General features: G+C 35.6%; 1 protein-coding gene across 1 annotated transcript in view; it reads left to right on the plus strand.

The window, feature by feature from the left end:
* The first annotated feature begins 17,143 nt into the window (after nucleotides 1-17,143).
* The window catches only part of LOC115239269, a 32,239-nt gene continuing 28,247 nt past the window's right edge, over nucleotides 17,144-21,135 (plus strand). The window contains exons 1-2 of the mRNA XM_029813711.1: nucleotides 17,144-18,064; nucleotides 18,384-18,609. Of these exons, the coding sequence (XP_029669571.1) occupies nucleotides 17,240-18,064; nucleotides 18,384-18,609 (1,051 nt within the window). The 5' untranslated portion in view covers nucleotides 17,144-17,239. The remainder of the gene's footprint in view (nucleotides 18,065-18,383; nucleotides 18,610-21,135) is intronic.

The following is a 21,135-nucleotide window of genomic DNA, read 5'->3' on the forward strand; positions in this document are numbered from 1 at the left end:
AAATTGTTTGCCAGTTTTTAAAATATATAAAGCATTATTAATTCACTCGAACACCAAACGCAGTATATAAAGCAGCTGACATGAGTTGCAAATTATTATAAAGATGATTACCTTCGCATATTATATCGAAGATGTTTTTCCGTGATAATTGACGTATCAGTTTTTTGCGCTTTCGCAAGTATCGCGACCTCTCTGGCTGTCGCGCTTTTTTTCTTATACATATACATTAGCAAAGTGCATTACGTGACAAATGCGTAGTATAGTAGTTGAAACGCAGTTGCTATTTATCTGCGTTTCAAATAGCGATTTTACTCAATAAAAAAGAATGTAAATCAACAAGAAAAAAATTTTGTCGTACCCAGATCTGCTCGCATTTCGTTCGTGTGTTGCGTGTGTGTGTGTGCGTGTATGCTTGTGTGACATAAAAATGTAAATTTACACGTTCGAATTGATTGCTAGAAAGGCAAGAGACATTCCAATATCCCAGTGTAAGATAGCCTCCATTTGCGCACTATCCTGCATTATTGAAGACTGGCGTGTTAATCCGATTCGCGTTAAAAAAAAATTTTGTCGTACCCAGATCTACTCGCATTTCGTTCGTGTGGTGCGTGTGTGTGTGTGCGTGTATGTTGTGTGACATAAAAATGTAAATTTACACGTTCGAATTGATTGCTAGAAAGGCAAGAGACATTCCAATATCCCAGTGTAAGATAGCCTCCATTTGCGCACTATCCTGCATTATTGAAGACTGGCGTGTTAATCCGATTCGCGTTAAGCTGCAAAGCTTTTTTTCTCACATGGATACATACACACACACATACGCATAAGGGTTCATTGTGTTTCGCACGCTTTTTTCTCGATTTCGTCGATCACACCGATGGTTTTCGAAAATGTGATGATCACGCAAAACAAGAATTACCGGCACACGCGTGTACGCTGCTTCGCTTAAGTGAAGATCAATAAAATGTTTCGACAATAAATTCCATCATGTTTTAACGGCATTAAATACTTGAGCAGCACGGATTATACGCTTTGGTATAGTGAACGTTGCGCGAGTAAAAGGAGAAGAGATGAAATGTGACACACTAATGTTAGTAATTTTGTGAACATGATGTATACGATGTTATAACATTAATTTCCAAAGGCAATCCGTGAGTATGGGTATGATAAGGTTTCGTAACTAATGACAAAACGTTCACTTTCTGGGGATAGTTGGATTCTGGGAATAGCAGACATTTTTTCTCGAGAGCCACGCATTAACAATAAATTATAAACAGATATAAAAAGAACTTTATCTTTAAATTCCATTAATTCAAATTCGTTAATAATCAATAAAATAATATTTGATTTATTTAATAATTAATTAAAATTAAATTTATTATTTAATTAAATTGTTTTCAGTATTTAATACTTGTTCACATCATAGTTATTTATTTTTCTATCATAAAATATGTCGAGCAAACGTAAGTAATGTACCCAACAATTTAATATGTGTAATTGCATGTAGAAATATGAAGCGAATAAACTGCAAACAATATACATACGTATATTTTTCCGTTCCAATTGACGATATATGTATACCTTCTTTCTCTCTTTGTCAAAGGATAAAGATATTTTATTCCCTGTATGGTAATATGTTTTTTTTTTTCTCAGAATCGTTAAGTACACAATTAGTTTGTCGCTAATTAGTCACCGTTGTTACTTCGCCGGTCCTATACGCAATACGCTTATTATCGTAAGACTGTTAAGATCACACGTTTCGAGATATACAGAATCTTTTTTTTTTTCGCGTCTGTCAAATGCGTCGTTTTTCGAATAACTAATATATGCAACACGATTCGATACAAAGGGTATCGTATAAAAAAAAGTTTTGGATCATCTTATTATCTCGCGTTTTTATTCAGTTGAAAAAATTGATCTTTTCTTCTAGATAATTTATTTAACGAGTTACACTTTTTTTGCAAAATGTTAATCTTGACCTGATTCATGCCTAATTGGTCACTACAAATAATTTCATGATTACATAATTATAACTTATCTTATTTTATCCTCATGTCATGCTGTACTTTTTTTCAATGTAAATCCACAAGATATAGTTAATGCTGTCTCTTTTTTTTTTCTCTCCTTCGGATACAAAAATTTTATTCGTTTTATAAATTTTTAATACTAAAAATTTACACAAATCTCTTTCCTTTGTCTACCAATTGAACATCCCAACTCTCGCTTGAAATTACCGCAAGTTCTCCCGGCGGGGTCACGCCTCCCACGTTAAAATCAATGGTACATTGACTTTTGCTCCCGACAGATTCGCCGCGGGATTGAATTTCAATTTGTTTCGAAGGAATATTCGTTATCTTCGTGTTTTATTAGACTTTTGAAAAGACGACGATTACGATAGCGACAGCACGACAAAAAGCGAGCGAGACGAGTCAGGGAAGCACACACACTCTCTCTCTCTCTCTTGTCTTTTTCTCTCCCCCTTTCTAATGATTGGTTCCAAATGAATTTCCACTTGACAGATACGATTTCGATATCCGCGCGCGATATGCATTCGCCTGTTCATAATTACTCGATCATCCTACGTTAGTACAACGGCAGTAGTTTATGGCTTCGCGACTCGCGGGTAATTGGATTGTCTGTCGCCGACTGACCAAGAATGGCCACCTCATAATTCTTTACACCAACAAAAATGGCTACGGCGTTGAGCGCTTTGTATGTTACGTCGCTTTTCTTGTGTTTTTTCCTAATAATCGCGTCTGTTTCCATTCTTGCCTATAAATGTATATTTTACCGGTGTCGCGATCGAGATTTGTTTCCAGACAATTTTAAAACAACGCGGATGAAAGTTGGTTATTACATTCGATAATACTGAACAAATACTCTGAGAGAGATATTTAATCATTGATATACTTTTACGTAAAAATTTTTATAGCTTGGCAGATTTATGATATATGTCTGTGTGTTGCGAATCTTTATGCAAACGCATTTTTAATTATTACGAAACCAGCAGAGTCACAAATGTGATAAAATAGCAAAGCTAAAGCTCGTAAATGTACAGTCGTATCGTTGATAAATACACAACTCGATTTTATCATTTCGCGAATATTGGCATGAACTCGACCTTTTAGAGACTGCTGTATTTCCTCCTCTTACTCTCACGCGAAGGCGATACGTACGGTTTCGTAAACAAAGTTTCAACAGATTTTATTTAATTGAAAAGTTTTTATGTCTCATTAAGTTTGCTCGTCGTTATTCGCTTAAGAACATTCTCAACTTTTAGTATATGAAATATCAAATCGTAAATTTATTAACTTTAATTTAACTTGGATCAAGTTTCAATTACGCAATTACAAAAAGTTATGAAAAAGAGGGAAAAAAATATACGATTAAGATTGTTCCGAGCGTCACTTTTATAATTCTTGCTTTCCGTAACATTTTAAATATATAAAATTGTGCATTTAATATTTAAAAAAATTTTATATAAGATAAAAAAAATTCAAGATTTTCAGTTCTTTGAACCTGCGATTGGATTGTAAAGTAGAAATATTTTTTAAAGAAATATGGATATATTTTATAAACATGCGACATTATATGTATTTCTTTCGAAAAAACAACTTGCGTTTTATTTGTGAATACGCAAAAAATACGTAAAAAAATATGTCCAAAAATGTTTTTGTTATCTATCCTTTCATTGCCGCGTGTGCAGAGATTGGCAAATTACTTGTCAGTAAAGATTTTTATGAATTATAGTTAACGACGGCATTCTTTTCAGATGTATGCGTAGTTACGGTGATATAAATGTTGCCGTAAAACGACCTTGTTAAATTCTTATAACGGCAATTGCATCGCGAATATTCATGTTTATAAGCAAGATTCAATATCGATATTATACTGTCACAAATTATTTATACGAATTTAGTATAAATTGAAATCAACAATAAGTTTTAAGAACTGCGCAAGAGCAATTTTTACTGCTCTTGTATAACTGTTATTATAATACTATAGTATATGTATCTGTTGCTTATACACGCGAATTACACAACGCACGCGGCATAATACATTGTCGGGACAAAAGTCGCGCACGAGTTGAAGCTAAGGATGCGCTTTACTTTAATCCTGAAATGTATACTCATTCCATCTCATGTCGTATACGTAGGAGATACGTATCCCAGAATAAATTGTTTAGAAGAAGACTATGACATACATAAACAAAAGATTTGTATGTAAAAGTTGGTAATTTACGCGTGAATAAATATTTAACTTAAAATTTATATATAAATTTTCTTTTGCGCGCACGTATCAAGTAATTAAAAAAATTAAAAAAGGTATAAATTTAAAAGTAATCTTTTCGGAAAGTATCGACATATATATTAAAATCTTACATCACATTGATATAATTCTTTGATTTTTTTTATACAAAATATATATAATAATATAAAAGCGCTATGATGTTTTTTTATTACTTGTGGTTAAGATACATAAAAATGTTAAGTGGCGAGGCAAAATGTGGATTCTGTAGTTGAATAATATTTCAATATACATTTCATTTACTTACTTATCAAATTATTCACTTTATCAACCATATGCGACGGAAAAATGGATAAATGAAGGCAAATATTTAAAACGGTGTTTTGGTTTGCTTGTTAACTAATGAATTTTAAAATAGATATTTAAGCATATGTGTTATCTGATACAGAAGTTAAAGTTAAAGAAAAATAATTTAATAAATTCTGATTCTTATATTTCTATATTTGTACAATTATAATATTTCTTTTTAGTATTGAATATATCATATATTATCGCTAATTAGTAACGAATCATAAGAAATTTACCAAATAGATTTTGTTTTATATAATTATTGCGCAGAATAATTCCCCATCAGGATATTGACCTTATGCAAAAGACTATGCAGAAATAAAAAAAAGATGCGCTGACAAAACGTTTGTGCGGGGTACTGCCTTTTTTCATTTAAATGACCGTAAGGCGGTGGTCGGACGCAAGCTGCATACTTAATAACGGCATATTCTGCAGTGCTACTGCCACTCAAGGCAAGCCCAACACTACGTCAACGGGGTCAGGCTGTTCGCGACAGGAAAATAATATGAGTTGGTCATAATCCGCGGCAGTACTTCGCCTCCAGATACGGAGGGGCACAACAAACTAAGCCGTCAACACGCAAGGACACTCCGCATATGGAATTGCGCGAAGTACAGCGAAGGGTAATAATAACAGATGGAAAGAATATTTTCTCTGCCATGCTTTCAAATTTTTGTGAGCAATAGTGAAGATAAAATAAAAATTCAATTAATTATACAAGTATAAAATTCTTTATTTAAATAATAAAAATTTCATATGGGGATTTTGTATATATATAAATTATTAATTATTATTTAATTTATTAATTATTTCTTACACAATTCATAATAATTATGAACAAAATATCGATGATATGTCATCCAAAATTATAAAAATTGTAAAAATTAAATAAAAAAAAAAAGATTTCTTTAGCTAGACAATTTAAAGGCATAAAAATATTCCATCAGAATCCATTATTACTCTTTGCCGTACATAATCGTGTTGTACCATACATAGTGTGCATCATATATATTCGCATTATAAGCGCGCAAATGGCACATACACATACATCGGCGTGATTGCACGTGTAAAGAGGGCGGGTGAAAGGGAAGCCGGTGACAGAAGGCTCGTCGATCGCGATGCGGAACATAGGAAGAAGGAATTACATTACCGGATTGCGCAACTGCCACGTTGCGACGCTACGTGAATCAACTAATCAGAGAGTGAGCGATATATGGGAAGTAATTAGTCACGATTTCTTTCCCGCTGTAATTGGCGTCGAGTGAAGTGATTTAGACGACACATTTTTATGCGAATATACAAATACACTCGTGTATGCAACGTATGAGAAAATACTAATGTGTGTACCGATCATAAAATGAAAAACTTATTGATATAATGTATTAGTAACAATAAAAAATATATACTATAAAAAAAATTACAAAATTACACGAACAATATAATAATAAGCGTTAAATTAATAATGTTAATAACTTTACACTTATTGTTCATGTAATTTTAGATATTTTTTTTACATTGCATATTGATACATTAGCATTATGAAAGCTAACGATTTTAATGAGTGCTTTCAAATTTTAAATGAACTTGTCGAGAGCATTATCTGCCTGATCGCATATAAGTAATGTATGCAACTTGACTCTATATTTTGTGGAATTATCGTTCGCAAGTCGTTCCATTCGCAAGTCAAATATCTCAGATGATTATGCCTCAATACATACATTTCGTAAGTAGCAATGTAATTGATCATTAAATGCGTAAATATGCGTATTCCTCTTTATCAGTATATACATCTACATCGCGTGTAATAGATGGAAGCGCATTTCTCGTAAATTCGACTACATATTATCGTATCGATTTCTATATAAAGCGTAATTATTCGTAAGCGAACCGCAGCAACGACGGTGAACACACCGCGTTCGCGATAATGCTAAACGTCATGTTCGTTGCACGAGAGAGATTTACGATTGCAGATAATTATTACGCAAAGCTTGTGCCTCAAAGACGAGGCGTGTTTACCCAGCGGTAAGCACGACGATTACGTATTCTTAATAGGATTAAACGCAATCTGCTTATATGCAGATTCCATCCTGTAGCACGATTCGCGTTGTTTGACGCTGACAGACTTGCTACTTCGTATCTCTATCTACCTAGAATGCAGGACGATCCGAGCGAATATGTTCGTTGCGCGATCGAAACTCGCCGAAACTCGATTTTCGCCAGCTTGTTGGCCGCCCGGCAGTCTCAAAAATTACATTATTATCCGGCTGTCACCCGGCTGTCAGTGAACGTAATGAGAGCAGACGTTCTCTCTTGCGGAGACTGCGTTATAGCGGCGAAGTTTTGCGACATGGAAACTGGCAGGTACATCATGTTTAAGAGAAACATCTCGCCGGAGGCGTCGCACTCCTCGCGAAGTACGCAATAATAGACGTGTAACATTCGTCTCTATAGTGAAAGAAATTTAATTCTATAATTATACGCTGCTTATCTGTAGCTGAACAGACCGCTATTGTTTCAATGATTACAAACACTCTGCACACGCGCTGGAATCATCATTCATAAGTAAATCTTTAATATTTTTTATAATAATAGTTAACACAATTTAAAAGCTTTAATTTTAGTTTCACCGAAGTTATTTACGACATGTTGTAATAGGTAGCGCGTCACTGGTTAAAATATTCGTATCATTTGGTGTCTCAACGAGAGAATACGCGTAAAGTTCCCGAGACTGTTTTACAAATGTTGGTTGGTGCAATAATGCGACATGCATTTATGCATGTACAATTATTTGAATGCAAACTTCTTAATTTCCTTTAAATAAAGTTGTTTGCCTCGTAAAAATTATAAATGATATTTATAAACAAATGCAAAAACTTTTTATTTTCAAATACATTAAACAACAGTAATTAACAAAATAAAAATATTTTTCAATATAAAGTTTACATGTATATATAAATATGACAATATTTAAAAAATAATAAACAACGATATTGATTAAAAGAGATTTTAAATAAAACTCGTTTCTTTTTAATTTGTATATCTGCCATATAAAAATGTAATATACCAAATTGTTTCACGAAAATAATATAAGGTGTGTGATTGAAAATAATGTAAAGTAATATTTCAATTTTTAAAAAGGGATCACAATGAATTAGCAATAAAATTGTAATTCGCTAGAAATCAGATCGCGTTATTTTTGTAAAGATTCTCGCACGATTAAAACGAGAGTTGAGACACACAAACGTCGGCTCGAGAAGTAAAGTTATATTAAAATCAAAAGGAATAAATTGGACTTCGATGGGAGAATTCGTTTGGACAATTATCTTGGGGACGAAGCAGCTCCAATTAAACGAGCTTCCTGCCGTTCCCGTCTCGCAAAAACGGGGCCGATGCTAATTAGCAAAGTCTACGCTGGAAGTGAATTTCATATCGAGTTGTAATCGAGTAAACAACGGCCTTAAGTAGTTGGAGCGTGCTATCTGCTTCCACGATTTCTTCGTGACCTGACATTCAATCGAGATATTTGCTTGTCGGGTGCCCGCTTCTCCTTATAACGACGCATATATGTCGTGAGCCGAATGCAAATAATCCTGAAGAATCGCTCAATGCGACAAATGGAGCCGCGATAAAGTTTTGCGGAGATGTGTAGAGAAAATAAGCAATGTAGATTAAATTTTATTAAAATATATGATCCGAAATGCATAAGAGATGAAAACTGGGAAAAATTCGATAATTCTGTATTTACTTGTAAAAATTATTGAAGCGCGAAAAAATATACATTTATAAAATTAGTTTAAAAGATGTAATATTTTTTTATGTCGTTTGACAACATAATATATCATAGTTCATTTTATTATTTAAAAAGGGCGCAAAATCTAATATAATAAATATACGTATAAAAATATATAAATAAATTTGTGAAATCAGAATTTTCTCGTAAGTAAGCTAAAATAAAATTTGTATATTTGGTGTATTAACGAAGTGAATTGCGTGGCTGGAAATAATCGTTATATTAATTCACTGCGCGATATTAAACTAAAATCTGTTTTTATGCAATAGCTTTAATTGATTTAACATCATATTTTAACGGATAGCAACGCATTTTATCTTTCGAGCCGATTATAGCATAACGGAAATAACAGAATATTTCATTATCTGACTTTATCGATAATCCAGTTTTACATGTAGACTATTTTTGGAAAAAAATATAAATGTTAATTGTCCTAAATAATAATTAAACGCCAATATTTTCTCTAAACTAAGAAAGATCATAATAATTGTATATGTCTGTGTGAGAGATTATAGTGCATATTTCATATTATAAAATATTAAATAGATGAAGAAAAGACCCGGATTATAGCTTAATTAAATTAAGTTTTATTGACAGAATTTATATGGAATTTATTTAAAAGAACATCACCTTTTGATTCTGTCAAATCATAAAATTCAACAAACCGATGATCATTTAGAAACAAAAGTTATAATTACGGACCGTTCTCTTGATTTAAATTCAATCATATATAACAAGTGTATTTTTACTGACGAATAATTATGAGATGTAAAATCGCTAATGAATAAAATATCTGTCAGAAAGGACAAATACAAAACACACACATAGTAATTTCCATGGAAATCTATGGAAATTAAAATTGAAGAATTACATTCTACACATAATTTATGTTAAAAAATGAATTTAGGTTTAAAAATTAATTAGATTGTAGAAAAATAACACAAAATTTTCTATAATGTATTTCGCGAATAAGTACAATAGACGTTAATAATTATCGCTATCATCGTGTAATACCACGGTAATTTTCCACATATTTAAAATGAAAATTTCCAGGACAACCGTGTATGCCGAATTTTACTGTATCCGTGAGATTCAAAACGTACGGCCTTACAAAAAAAAAAAAAAAAAAAAAAAAAAAAAAAAAAAAAAAAAAAAAAAAAAAAAAAAAAAAAAAAAAAAAAAAAAATTCATCTTGTCGCACAAGGAACTCTGACAATTCGGATACTTGCTAGGGATCTCGCTTGTTGTTGCCTCGACGATGCTTCGATCGACACTAACCGGTTCACAACCCAGTAGACTCGGCGAACGACGATGTCGACGACGCCTGTCACGTACAACTCGCGAAAGGATCAAGGTTACTCGTCGAACCGGACCGCGGAAAACATCGACGCTTTGCCCCACGACTTTTGCCAGCTATATACGATCCCCCGATCACGGTCGGGCTAGAGAGTAACGCGTCGACAGCGATCACGTGACACGATTCACGACCGTGGCGCGGCGTGGCAGCAAGTGACAGCAAGTGTGGCGCGAAACAGCACGTGACACGTGACTGCAAGTATGGCGGGGCGCGGCATGTGATCGCTATGAATCACGGTTCGCGGTTTTTCCTCCAGATTGGTATCTTCCTATAATTCTGTCTTGCCGCCGACGCATAAATATATCGTATCATTTGCATTAATAACCATGTTTTTATTTTTTTATGTGATTGGGTGAGTCAGTGAACAATTTCGTCGCATACCGTCACGAAATTTTGTCGTATTTTTCACCAAGTATCTTTTTCCCTATACTTTCGGTGTCGTGTTTATTGATAATTTTAACGCAAATGAAAGTCAAAACGCATATGACGATGAGTAATACTGCTGTTCCGAGTAAACGCTGTGAATATTATCGCGCCCGTCGTCGACTTCAGTTTGCATTATAGAGAATATTTACGAGACTTTTCGAGAAAAATGAGAAAAGATAAATGGCGCGAGTAATATTTTCAGAACGCAAGTCGATATATATATATATATATATATTGAAAGATTTTATAATCTTGGCGAAAATATAGGTCAGCGGGGCAGAGGGGGAAGAGGTGGCGGAGAAACCTTACAATTAGATTATCATACGCACACGTGGCGCAATCGGTGGTGATACACGTATGAGCGTGTGTCTGTGTGTATGCGGATGTTATTATTATTATTATTATTATTATGGAAATCGCGCGCGCGATGACGGGCCACTAGTGCAGCGGAACACGATAATTATCGTGCATCTCGCAACATGCTCGTGTGTACACGCGGGCACGCATCGGTGTACCGCTAGTATGCTTGCGCGCTTCTGCGTAAGAAATCCGCTACATGAGAAACTTCGGAAACAGGCGGGACTTGTCTGACGAGATGCTTTAACCCTGAAACACGAGAAATCTTCGCTGCTGTTGCAACCGCAAGGTAACATATTATTCCAAATGATTACTCTCTTTTAACTCATTATTTAATTACACTTTTAAATTATTATTTAAATGACTGTCGTTACAAAAAATCCATTTTCTAAAATTTTCTCTCAAAATATATATATAAATGTATACGAAAAACGTAATTAAAATAATCATACAAATATATGAATATTTTATAAAAATCTGCATTAAAAAGTATCGAAAAGAAATTTCCAACTTGTTTTAGAACAAAGGCAAAATATATTTAGAACTTTAATTACTTCTTTTTGTTATTTCTGTTTTTTAATTACTGTTTTTTGTTATCACGCTGCAAGTATTATCTATAATTTTCGCTTTATTTCATAACAGTTGATAAAAGTGATAATTACATAATAAAACACCTTATTTTATGCAATCATTTTGTCAATAATCGAATATGTCGGTGCTGTAAATTTATGTAACCATGTTCTTTTCTAAGAATTTCTATACACGATAATTCGAATACCACTTAAATTACATATATTTTTTCTATTATCTTGAATAAAGTATAAGGTATACGAACATGCGCTGCTTGCCTTGTTACTTCTACGAATTTTTTCTACATGCGCAATTTCTGCGTAAAATTATGACTACAATGGATAGAACTAATCCATTGTATTAGATAAATGTGTTGTTTGTTTTGTCGTCTATATATATCGCGTGGATTTAATTTTGAACTTATTATCGATTTTAGGTATTTCCATGTCGTTACCAGCTGCTATGCTGCCTTTACGTTAAACGCTGAGTTAATAGCGGAATTTATAATAAATGTATCAAATATATTTATCACAAACTCAATATCAATAAAATTATGATTCAGAATTAGCTCAGAAAACAAGCTTTGGCTTGTTGACTTAGCTTGTTGAACTTAGGTAGTTCTCAGAGCATAAAAAATCTCAGTTTGTCAAACATCGAACTTATCGAATGATTTAATTCCTTTTCAGAAAGAGAAGAAAAATAATTATATTTTTTAGGATGTTATATTATACGTCAGACTTTTGATCAAATTCATCATTGCGCAATCTATTCAATCTAATCAGTTGTTTTTCTATCCTTTGATACAGATTTCTTGAGAATTGATTCTTGGCAGTCTTAACTTTTTTATTTAACAATATGTTCTATATTTGTTTCATATTTGTGTATGATGGAATACCTAAGGAACAATTTTTTAACTGCAACTTATTTTGCATTGCGTCATCGAATGAAATATACCGCGTCCTCGGTTCGCGGTATATGACTGCGTCACCTATTGTTTCGCCGATGCGATTAGTCACAAAGGTCACAAAATGTATGCGAATGTGCGATAGATTAATAACGAAAGAGAGATCCAGGTCTGGATCGAATACGCCGTTAAGTCGTGCGTTCAGTAACCGCATCGACACACGGTGGCCTGCAAACAACAGACAGTTTGATTAAAAGTAATTGCGTATGTCCGATGTAGCCGGGATTTTGGGACGAATTTTCGGATCGGCCGCGCCGCATCGCATCGTGTTCATTCACAGGCCGCTGGTAATTTCGCGAAAATGCATTTCACGGGTCGATTGCAATGTGGATCACGCTGTTGTTTTCGGCTTCGTGGCCCGCTTCCTGTGATCCTTCCGACCCCGAGTGTACCAGCCGCTATAATTTATGATGCGGAAGAGCCGGTATAATAGGAGGGGGGGGGGAGGGGGAAGTGGCCGCGGGCGAAGGCGACTGCTTTCGTTGTCGTCGTCGTCGTCGTCGTCGACTCTTACCGATGCAATCGGTAGCGGAGCAATCGGTTAAATTGTCTTTCGTAAGACGCGGCGTGCATAATTTAAATACCGCATTCAATTCTCTATTTCGAACGAATTCTCGACTATCGAACTCCCAAATTTTATTGTAGAAGCAGCTAGAAATTTTCCGTGTCGTGTTCCGTATCGACATTTTTCAATGTCTTAACGTAAAAAAGACATCGTCGGGAATAACGCAAATGTGATGCCAGAAGTTTCTCGATTATCTGAAAAATACAATACGGAATCACGTTAATTTGCTGTTAATGTACATGTTGTTCTCAAATCTTTTATAATTTTATAATTTTATGTCTCGATAAATATGTATATGCAGTAGGCTAATGCGATTAAAAAAAAAGAAATAATACGTCATTGTGTTGCTATTCGTCATTCATTAAAATTAAATCTTGTTAAAATCTTCCCATCAGCTTTTACGAAAAAAAAGATATAGCACTATACAGAGATGTTTTTATATTTTTTCTATATCTTTCTTTTTTTGATATATTCTTGAGTCATATATTTTTACATGCTAATTAAAAACGTTTTTGAATTATTCATGTTTATCAGCAGATTTAATTATTTTTATATCGACGCGCCAAAGATTGCCGCAGGCAATTAAAAGAAATGTTTATTTTTTATGCTTGCAGTGACACACGCGATTGTTTTGATCACATCATTAAGCTATTTTTAACTAATTTTATTGTATTGCTGTATCTTTCTTTTTATATATTTACGTTATACGCATAAATTTTATTATTGTAGAAGCAAAGAGAGAGAAAGAACCAAAACGGCTCATACTTCATTGCCCACAAATTGCTAATAAGAAATGACACGTAACTTAAGTATTACGATATTTGTAATTACATAATCTTGTTTGAGTGACACTTTAATTTTAAAAGATAAGAACATTATATATATTTCTAAGAGTTATAATTTACTACATAAATCAAGTGAGTAGAATTCTTCGTCTTTTTGTCTTTAAAATATTTGTAAAGTATGCTGATATGTTTACTTATAATTTAAAACTACGGTCTGCCTGTGCATAAAATTATATATATTTCATCGCTGGCGTATTTTTACAGTATGACAACGGTTCTAATGACGACTTTAAAAAAAAAAAATAACGGAAATTTTTCTATCAAGATCTTTTCTCGGCGCATAATCTACTACGTGTACATAATTTGACAAACGCATTAGCTCGTTAACCGCAAACAGTCTGTGATTAGATTGCAATTGGCCTTTGAAAAGCTCGAGCTTGGTCGATTAAGGGTAATATACAAAAGTTCTCGTGCAGCCAAAGAAAATAACACGATGTATGAATTATCGTTAAGAAGAAATATAAAATAGAAAAGTACGAAATATAAGATATAAAAGTATGATCTACGATATAATAAAAACACAGAAATTGTTTATATATTGTTTGTTACAAAAGTGAAAAAAGAGAAATGAGAAATTACTGTAAAGTTACACTTAACGAAATATATATTTTTGCTCGATGACAATGTCCATACGTAATCTAAAGTCATATTTAAACGTTATTAATTTCATAATGTTATCTTTCGTCATATTTGTTCTCTTAAAGTCATATTAGCTTTCCGTGCACGCACGGCGTAGACATCGGCGCATGAATCAGTGACAAATATATGTATCTCCTGTCGAGATAATAGGTACTGTCAAGATCATCGTGCGACGCACATGTGACTCATCCATGGTAGAAAATATCATAATTGCTTTGACCATATATATATAGGTGTATTTCCATTCGCCGTGTACGGTATAGATAACGATAATGACGCATCTAAAATTCTAATTCTTGTTGATAGTGACTTATATGTATGTTTTTTGTCTTTAAATCCGACGATTTAAATTTCACATCGAACCATGTTGAATTTGCATGTAATAATATCGAAACTAACGAAAATGGCATTGAAGAAACTCGTTTTCCTTTGTCAAGAAAAAAACCGATTCATGACAAATACAATAGCATATAGCGGTTCGTGAATAAATTACGTGACTGTAACTTCGCGTCTATTCAAACCAACGTTCGACAATAATCCTCTCATTCATATTCGTATATATAGATATTGAACATATTACGAAATCCCTCGCGTTTGTCAAACGCGTGACAGTTTGTGGAAATACATTTTATTGTATATATTACGACGTCACACGGATACCAAACGTTATCTCTGGGCAAACTCACGGTATTGTTGCGGTCGCTCCGCAATGAACGGAGAAAAAGTGAGTTTGCATATCGAATTGCATAAACAATGTATTAATTGAAAGAGCTGCTGAATGAAAGCGCATGGTTTAACAACATTTTCGAAAATATTTTAATCTAGGAACGCGAATTTTATCGGTATAATGAAAAAAAAAATCTTTTTTTGTTTAACAAATATTTTTAGTAGAATAAAAACGAGAACATTTATAAAAATGAAACAATAATAGAAGTGTAAAAAATATCCAAGAACGTTTTAAATGTTTTCTGCGAAATATTATTTTTGATTTTAAATACAGCTTGACGATTACGCGATAAAAATTGTATTCTATTTTGACAAAAAATTTTTATTAATTAGTATTAATGATAAATTGACAGCGCATATATGAACATACAAAACGGACTCATGAGATTAATTTAACTTTCGCAAGAATACGATTTACCGCCTTCAGGCACTTGCCCAGATTCTTCAATTGTGAAAGCGTTAAATGTCCGCGCTCGCAAAGTGTCCACTTAGGCACTTATTCCTCGCGCATATGAATCAGATTGTAATACATGCCACCTGCAATTCTGCATCCGCTGGCTATTGCACCCACACATGTCTGCTCGATCCATCCGGCGGCGCTTGTCGGTGAAACGTCGGATTGAAAATGCCTGTTTTTTTTTTTCGCAGTTATTCGGAGAATGACGGGGCATCAATTTACAATAGCGCATGACCGTAGCGTATAATACATTGACTATATACGATTCGTCGAACGAGAACAATGGTGATTTGTCATGAAATATGCGCCATACGTAGAATTTCATTGCATTTCAATGCGTGGTATCATTCGATTTCTCGCAACAATACGAAGAGGAATATTTGTTCTTAAACAGCGAATATAATTTTATAATTTGCTGGAGTTGATAGGGCATTTAAGTGCGAGCTACCATAATCTCTCGACAATTTAATATTTTCTGCGGCACATTAACGTGATACTAATTTTAGATGCCCACAATATAACAATATACGTATTATTGCAGTGCTCCAATTCGAGGGGAATGGAATATTTGCTGCGTTTCAGTTAAATACGAATGCACTTTAAACACAGATGCACGTTACGCGTAACTGTTTTATACGGACTTGGGGGATGGGAAATTGATTTCAACATTCCTATCGTAAATATGGACGTAATGAAGCGCGAAACCGTGTCTGAGCGCGAATGATTGCATACTAAAAAAATGCAATTAATATTTTTATCTCGATTAAATTAATAAAAACACAAAATAATCGAAGTGAATATCATCCATTTATCTATAGTTGTATACTATTTTACCTAGTTAAAATTTGATTCTGCGTTTGTAGCGCGAACAATTTTATATAAACTTATTTTTCAAATATACTTTTATTTGAGTATCTTTTTTTTTTAAATCTTTACATTTTTATTTATTATCTACACGCGATAATGCACTCGTCCTTGCAACTGGCCTCAAATAAGCATTTGCGCATATATTCAGTTGCAGGAAAGTGTGTTAAGGTCAACATGCGAATTATGAGTGAGTCATGATCTTCGGCAATATGTCAAATCGAGCGAGAACCGGATCGGTCTAAAATTACGCTAAACGAACGGCTCACCCTGAATTATCGGCGTTTCATGTGTTCATCTTTTAGCATCGCGCTTCTGATAAACTCGTTTAAAAACGCTTCCAATTTCACTGTAGCGAAATAGTAGTGGTGGTGACCCTGTCGTGTCCGTTTGCACCAGGTACCGCTTATGGATCGGCCGGTTGCTATAGCGCGAATATACCAGCACCCTCGCCCTCTCTCTCCCTTTCTCCATTTGTATCATGCCGCCTCTCGTCGGGGGTAAGAGAATCTCGAGTGTTATATCAATGGAGTCGGTCGTGAGTAGCCATACGGCGAAGTGGCTTTTCGCTTTATCGCGACGGAAATGGCGCGTTGCCCGACCTTGACTTTTAGCATCGCGCTTCTGATAAACTCGTTTAAAAACGCTTCCAATTTCACTGTAGCGAAATAGTGGATTGGTGGTGACCCTGTCGTGTCCGTTTGCACCAGGTACCGCTTATGGATCGGCCGGTTGCTATAGCGCGAATATACCAGCACCCTCGCCCTCTCTCTCCCTTTCTCCATTTGTATCATGCCGCCTCTCGTCGGGGGTAAGAGAATCTCGAGTGTTATATCAATGGAGTCGGTCGTGAGTAGCCATACGGCGAAGTGGCTTTTCGCTTTATCGCGACGGAAATGGCGCGTTGCCCGACCTTGAGAACGTCTAGAGATACTCGAGTGGGATTTCGTTCGAGCGACGTTGGCTGATAAGTAGCCGACGAAACAGACGGGGAAAAAATCGGCTTCGTGGACATGACGAAGGTGCGATAGCGCGCACTTTTTCGCGCTTTTCTCCCGATCGACAGCGAAGGGATATGTCTGAATGGGTGGTGTTTGCTCGTGTCGCGTTGGTCGCGGCAGCCAGGTTAACGCTGGCTCGATTCTCGATCGCGTGATCAGCCAGGCAAGCAACGAGGATCAGTGCCTGTTATACCGGCTTGCCAATTACAAGAAGGGCGGCGAGCTGATCGAGGCGTACAATCAGGGCGGCCAGCCAGAAGTAGAGAAATTGATGCGCGAGCAATTCGGCATCCTGATGTATGCGGATGGTAAGGGCCAGGTGATCAATCGCGCCGAGTATCTGCGCTGGAAGTTCCGCGACCTCGAACAGGTCGTGTTGCCGATCGAAGCTTCATTATCGCGCTTCGATCCACTCGCGCAGTGGAACGATCACGAGGCCTGCTGGCAGATGCAGTACAGAGGCTCGCTGGGCGAGGCCTTGCTGCATGTTCTCATCATATGCGATACGCGAATACACACCAGAATAGCGCGTATATTGCTCAAGTGTTTCCCGCGACTCGCCATCGACGTCGTCGAGGGCGAGGAGTATCTCGGCGCGAGCGCCCTTCACCTGGCGATCGCCTATAACAACAACGAGCTCGTGCAGGACCTGGTCGATGCAGGCGCAATTATCTCGCAGCGGGCTATCGGTAGCTTCTTTCTACCACGTGATCAGCAGAGGATGAATCCCGCTAGAAATACCGATTACGAGGGACTCGCGTATTTGGGCGAGTACCCGCTCGCCTGGGCAGCCTGCTGCGCTAACGAGAGCGTCTATAATCTGCTGCTTGATTCCGGCGCGGATCCTGACGAGCAGGATTCTTTCGGAAATATGATTTTGCACATGGTGGTAGTTGGCGATAAATTGGTGCGTACTAAAGAATAAATTTGTTATATCACATTCGAGAAGGTAGTATCATATCAGATAATTATTTATTCCTGGAAAAGCATCTTTTTTTATTTTCCAATTGAATAATTATTCGCATTTCCTAGAGAGTTTATTATATGCATATTAGAGCATTTACATCAAAAATTTTATATTTGCTTAATAAATTTAAAAATTTACATTTTGTCCTGATTTTATTCATGTCATCCGCATATTGACTCTGTCTTATAGTAATTGAATACGAGAATTGACTTTCATCATTCTAATGGAATAGAGAACAGAGAATCGTTGTTTGACGTAGGATATGTTCGGCTATGCTCTGCGGCATCCAAAGCTTCCCGCTCGCAACGGAATCGTAAATGCTGCGGGTCTAACCCCGTTGACACTCGCCTGCCAGCTTGGGCGTGCCGAGGTCTTCCGTGAGATGCTGGAACTGTCCGCGCGGGAGTTCTGGCGTTACAGTAATATCACCTGCTCGGCGTATCCTCTCAATGCCCTCGACACGCTGCTACCAGACGGCAGAACAAGTACGTCGTAAAGCTAATCGGATTACGCCGAGACGATTCTACGAGAATCGTCATTCATGGTTCACCGGATCGTGCGCCTTTAAATGAGCCTTCACTTTGTCGCATGTTCCCTAACTAATTGCGACGAGTCAAGAGCGAGATGTTCCCGAATAGTAGTATTAGCATCGTAGTGACACTGCATCACGTCTCGTTGCTTTTCTTTCTTTCATTCTATATAGCATTTCTTTGTCTATTTTTCCTTTTTTGCTTTCAGTTCTTTTATGTTTCAAAAATTTAATTTGCTTTAATTTGCTCTAGAGAAATGGTGAATAATGAATTAAAATTTTCTTGCTCGGTATAGCATTCCTTGCTGAGAGAAATCTCTCTTTAGATTTATGCAATCTTTTTTTGATTTTCTTAATTTCGAGAAGAGTTTACGCAATATTTTTTTTTTTTTTCGATTTTTAGTATCGTTTATTGATTTGTTTTATTTTTGGTACCACACATTTTTGGTATTTATTTTGTTTATTCGTTATTTCTTTTTTCTATTTTTTTTTTTTTTTATATTATAACATATATTTTAAAGAGGCTTATATGTGTTCTCGGATACGCGAAATAAGTCAGTATTATATTTTATTCTACTCTACATTTTCGCTGTTCTTGCTTTTCACATACACAATCTCGAATATTACAATATATTTTAAGGCAGGAACAAAGTATTTCGTTAGGAAGATTTTCGGAATATTCGATAAATTATTCCATGCTGAATTTTTTGCGCTGTATCATACGTGCTTATGTAAAATTGTCCTCACGGTTTCCAACATACGGCTTGTCGTCCATGTAAAGCATCCCAACAAGAAGAAGGCGGGATAGAGCAAAAATTGTGACGCGAGTGTCGACGACAGGAATAGAGGAGGTAGCGAACGAGAGGAAGAGGACTAATATAGCGAGAACAAGAAGGGACTATCTTCTCCCGTAAAATTGGATACGAGGGCAAAATCGAGAACAAAATTAGGTTGCAAAGTTCTCAGAGGAGAAAAAAAGAAAATTTACAAAGTTTTCTTACACGTCGAACGTGTGTCGCAGCTGGATAGTAAACCATACTGCCAGCAACTTCTCGCGACATTGCATACGATGCCACTCGCCAGTAAAAATTGCCTGATATTGGCTCGTTATCGTCGCCCCTTTCGCCGTCGTTATCGTATCAATATTTTCCTATTTTGACGGTAATTTAGAATTGAAGTCGATTTCTCTCATTTAATTGGAATCCAGCGAGATAAATGAAATATTTTTAGGAAGCGTGATACAAATTGCAGCGATATAATGTGAGGTCGATGATTTATATCGACGATTTAATTATACAGTAGAAAAATTCGTACATTTTTAAATTTTATTGAATGTGTTTCCGGTTGATTTTTTTTTTTTTTTTTTTTTTTTTTTTTTTTTTTTTTTTTTTTTTCATTATTTTTTTTTTTTTTTTTTTTTTTTTTTTTTTTTTTTTTTTTTTTTTTTTTTTTTTTTTTTTTTTTTTTTTTTTTTTTTTTTTTTTTTTTTTTTTTTTTTTTTTTTTTTTTTTTTTTTTTTTTTTATTTCTATAAATATTAGAGTTTAAAGAAAAATTAAATTTTTATATCTATGTGAATCACGACAAAAAATAATAAAAGAAATGAAAAAATTTTGCAAGAAATCTTTTTGTTGAGTGGTTTCTACATTATTTATGCTGATCGTTGTTAAAATTGTGCCTTGTCGACAAATACATATTGACATTCGAGCGCGAACCGATTATAATGGTATCCCCATGGAAGCATTCTATTCAAGGAGGTGATACAATTTGATTTTACCCTCGAGCATTTATCATGTCACTAAAATTTTCCAACAAAGAACCGCAGAGAACAAGGGCTGAAGAAAGTTCTGCATGTTGCCGCATGTTGCGTTCGTATTTTAAGAGCTCTATCCCCAATCAAACTTGCGTGAAATTGTATCGAAGTTCGCTGCTGAGCATGGAAAGCGTTGCCGAGAAATGGATGCGTTCGTGGGCGCGGGTTTTCCCGGGTTATTCGCGAGTAAGAATACCGCGAAGCGCGATGCGGATGCCTGAAATCGCGGTGGGTCGTAGTAGGATGCAATTACGGGCATTTAACGAAGTTTCGAGATTAGCTGCGGACCCGACGCAGCGCGGGTGCTCGCGTTTCATTTATTTTCGGAATCCATTATCCCTTCGATCTCTCTCCTTCCTGGCTGCCGTCCTTACCTATTTACCCTTCCTCCTCTCCCTCGTGGCAAGGGGGGAGGGCATATTTCCACCAAGACACAAATGCCTGATCTTGTAAAGGATGACGACGGGCGCATCCGGATGGAGAAAAGTAACCGCGACGGCGAGAGGATAGTCTTATAGAGAAGCGAGTCGAATTTTCGACAAGTCTCTTCTACGGGTGCGTTTAATTACTCCAAAACCAACATCAAAGTTAGGGAAGGAGATAAAGAGCGGACCAAATGGCGATTGGCCAAAAAAGTCTCAACGCGATGGTCAAAGATCGAGCTTTCAGC

This window comes from Formica exsecta, unplaced genomic scaffold (assembly GCF_003651465.1).
Source record: "Formica exsecta isolate Colony F162 unplaced genomic scaffold, ASM365146v1 scaffold116, whole genome shotgun sequence".
Classification (NCBI taxonomy): Eukaryota; Metazoa; Arthropoda; class Insecta; order Hymenoptera; family Formicidae; genus Formica; species Formica exsecta.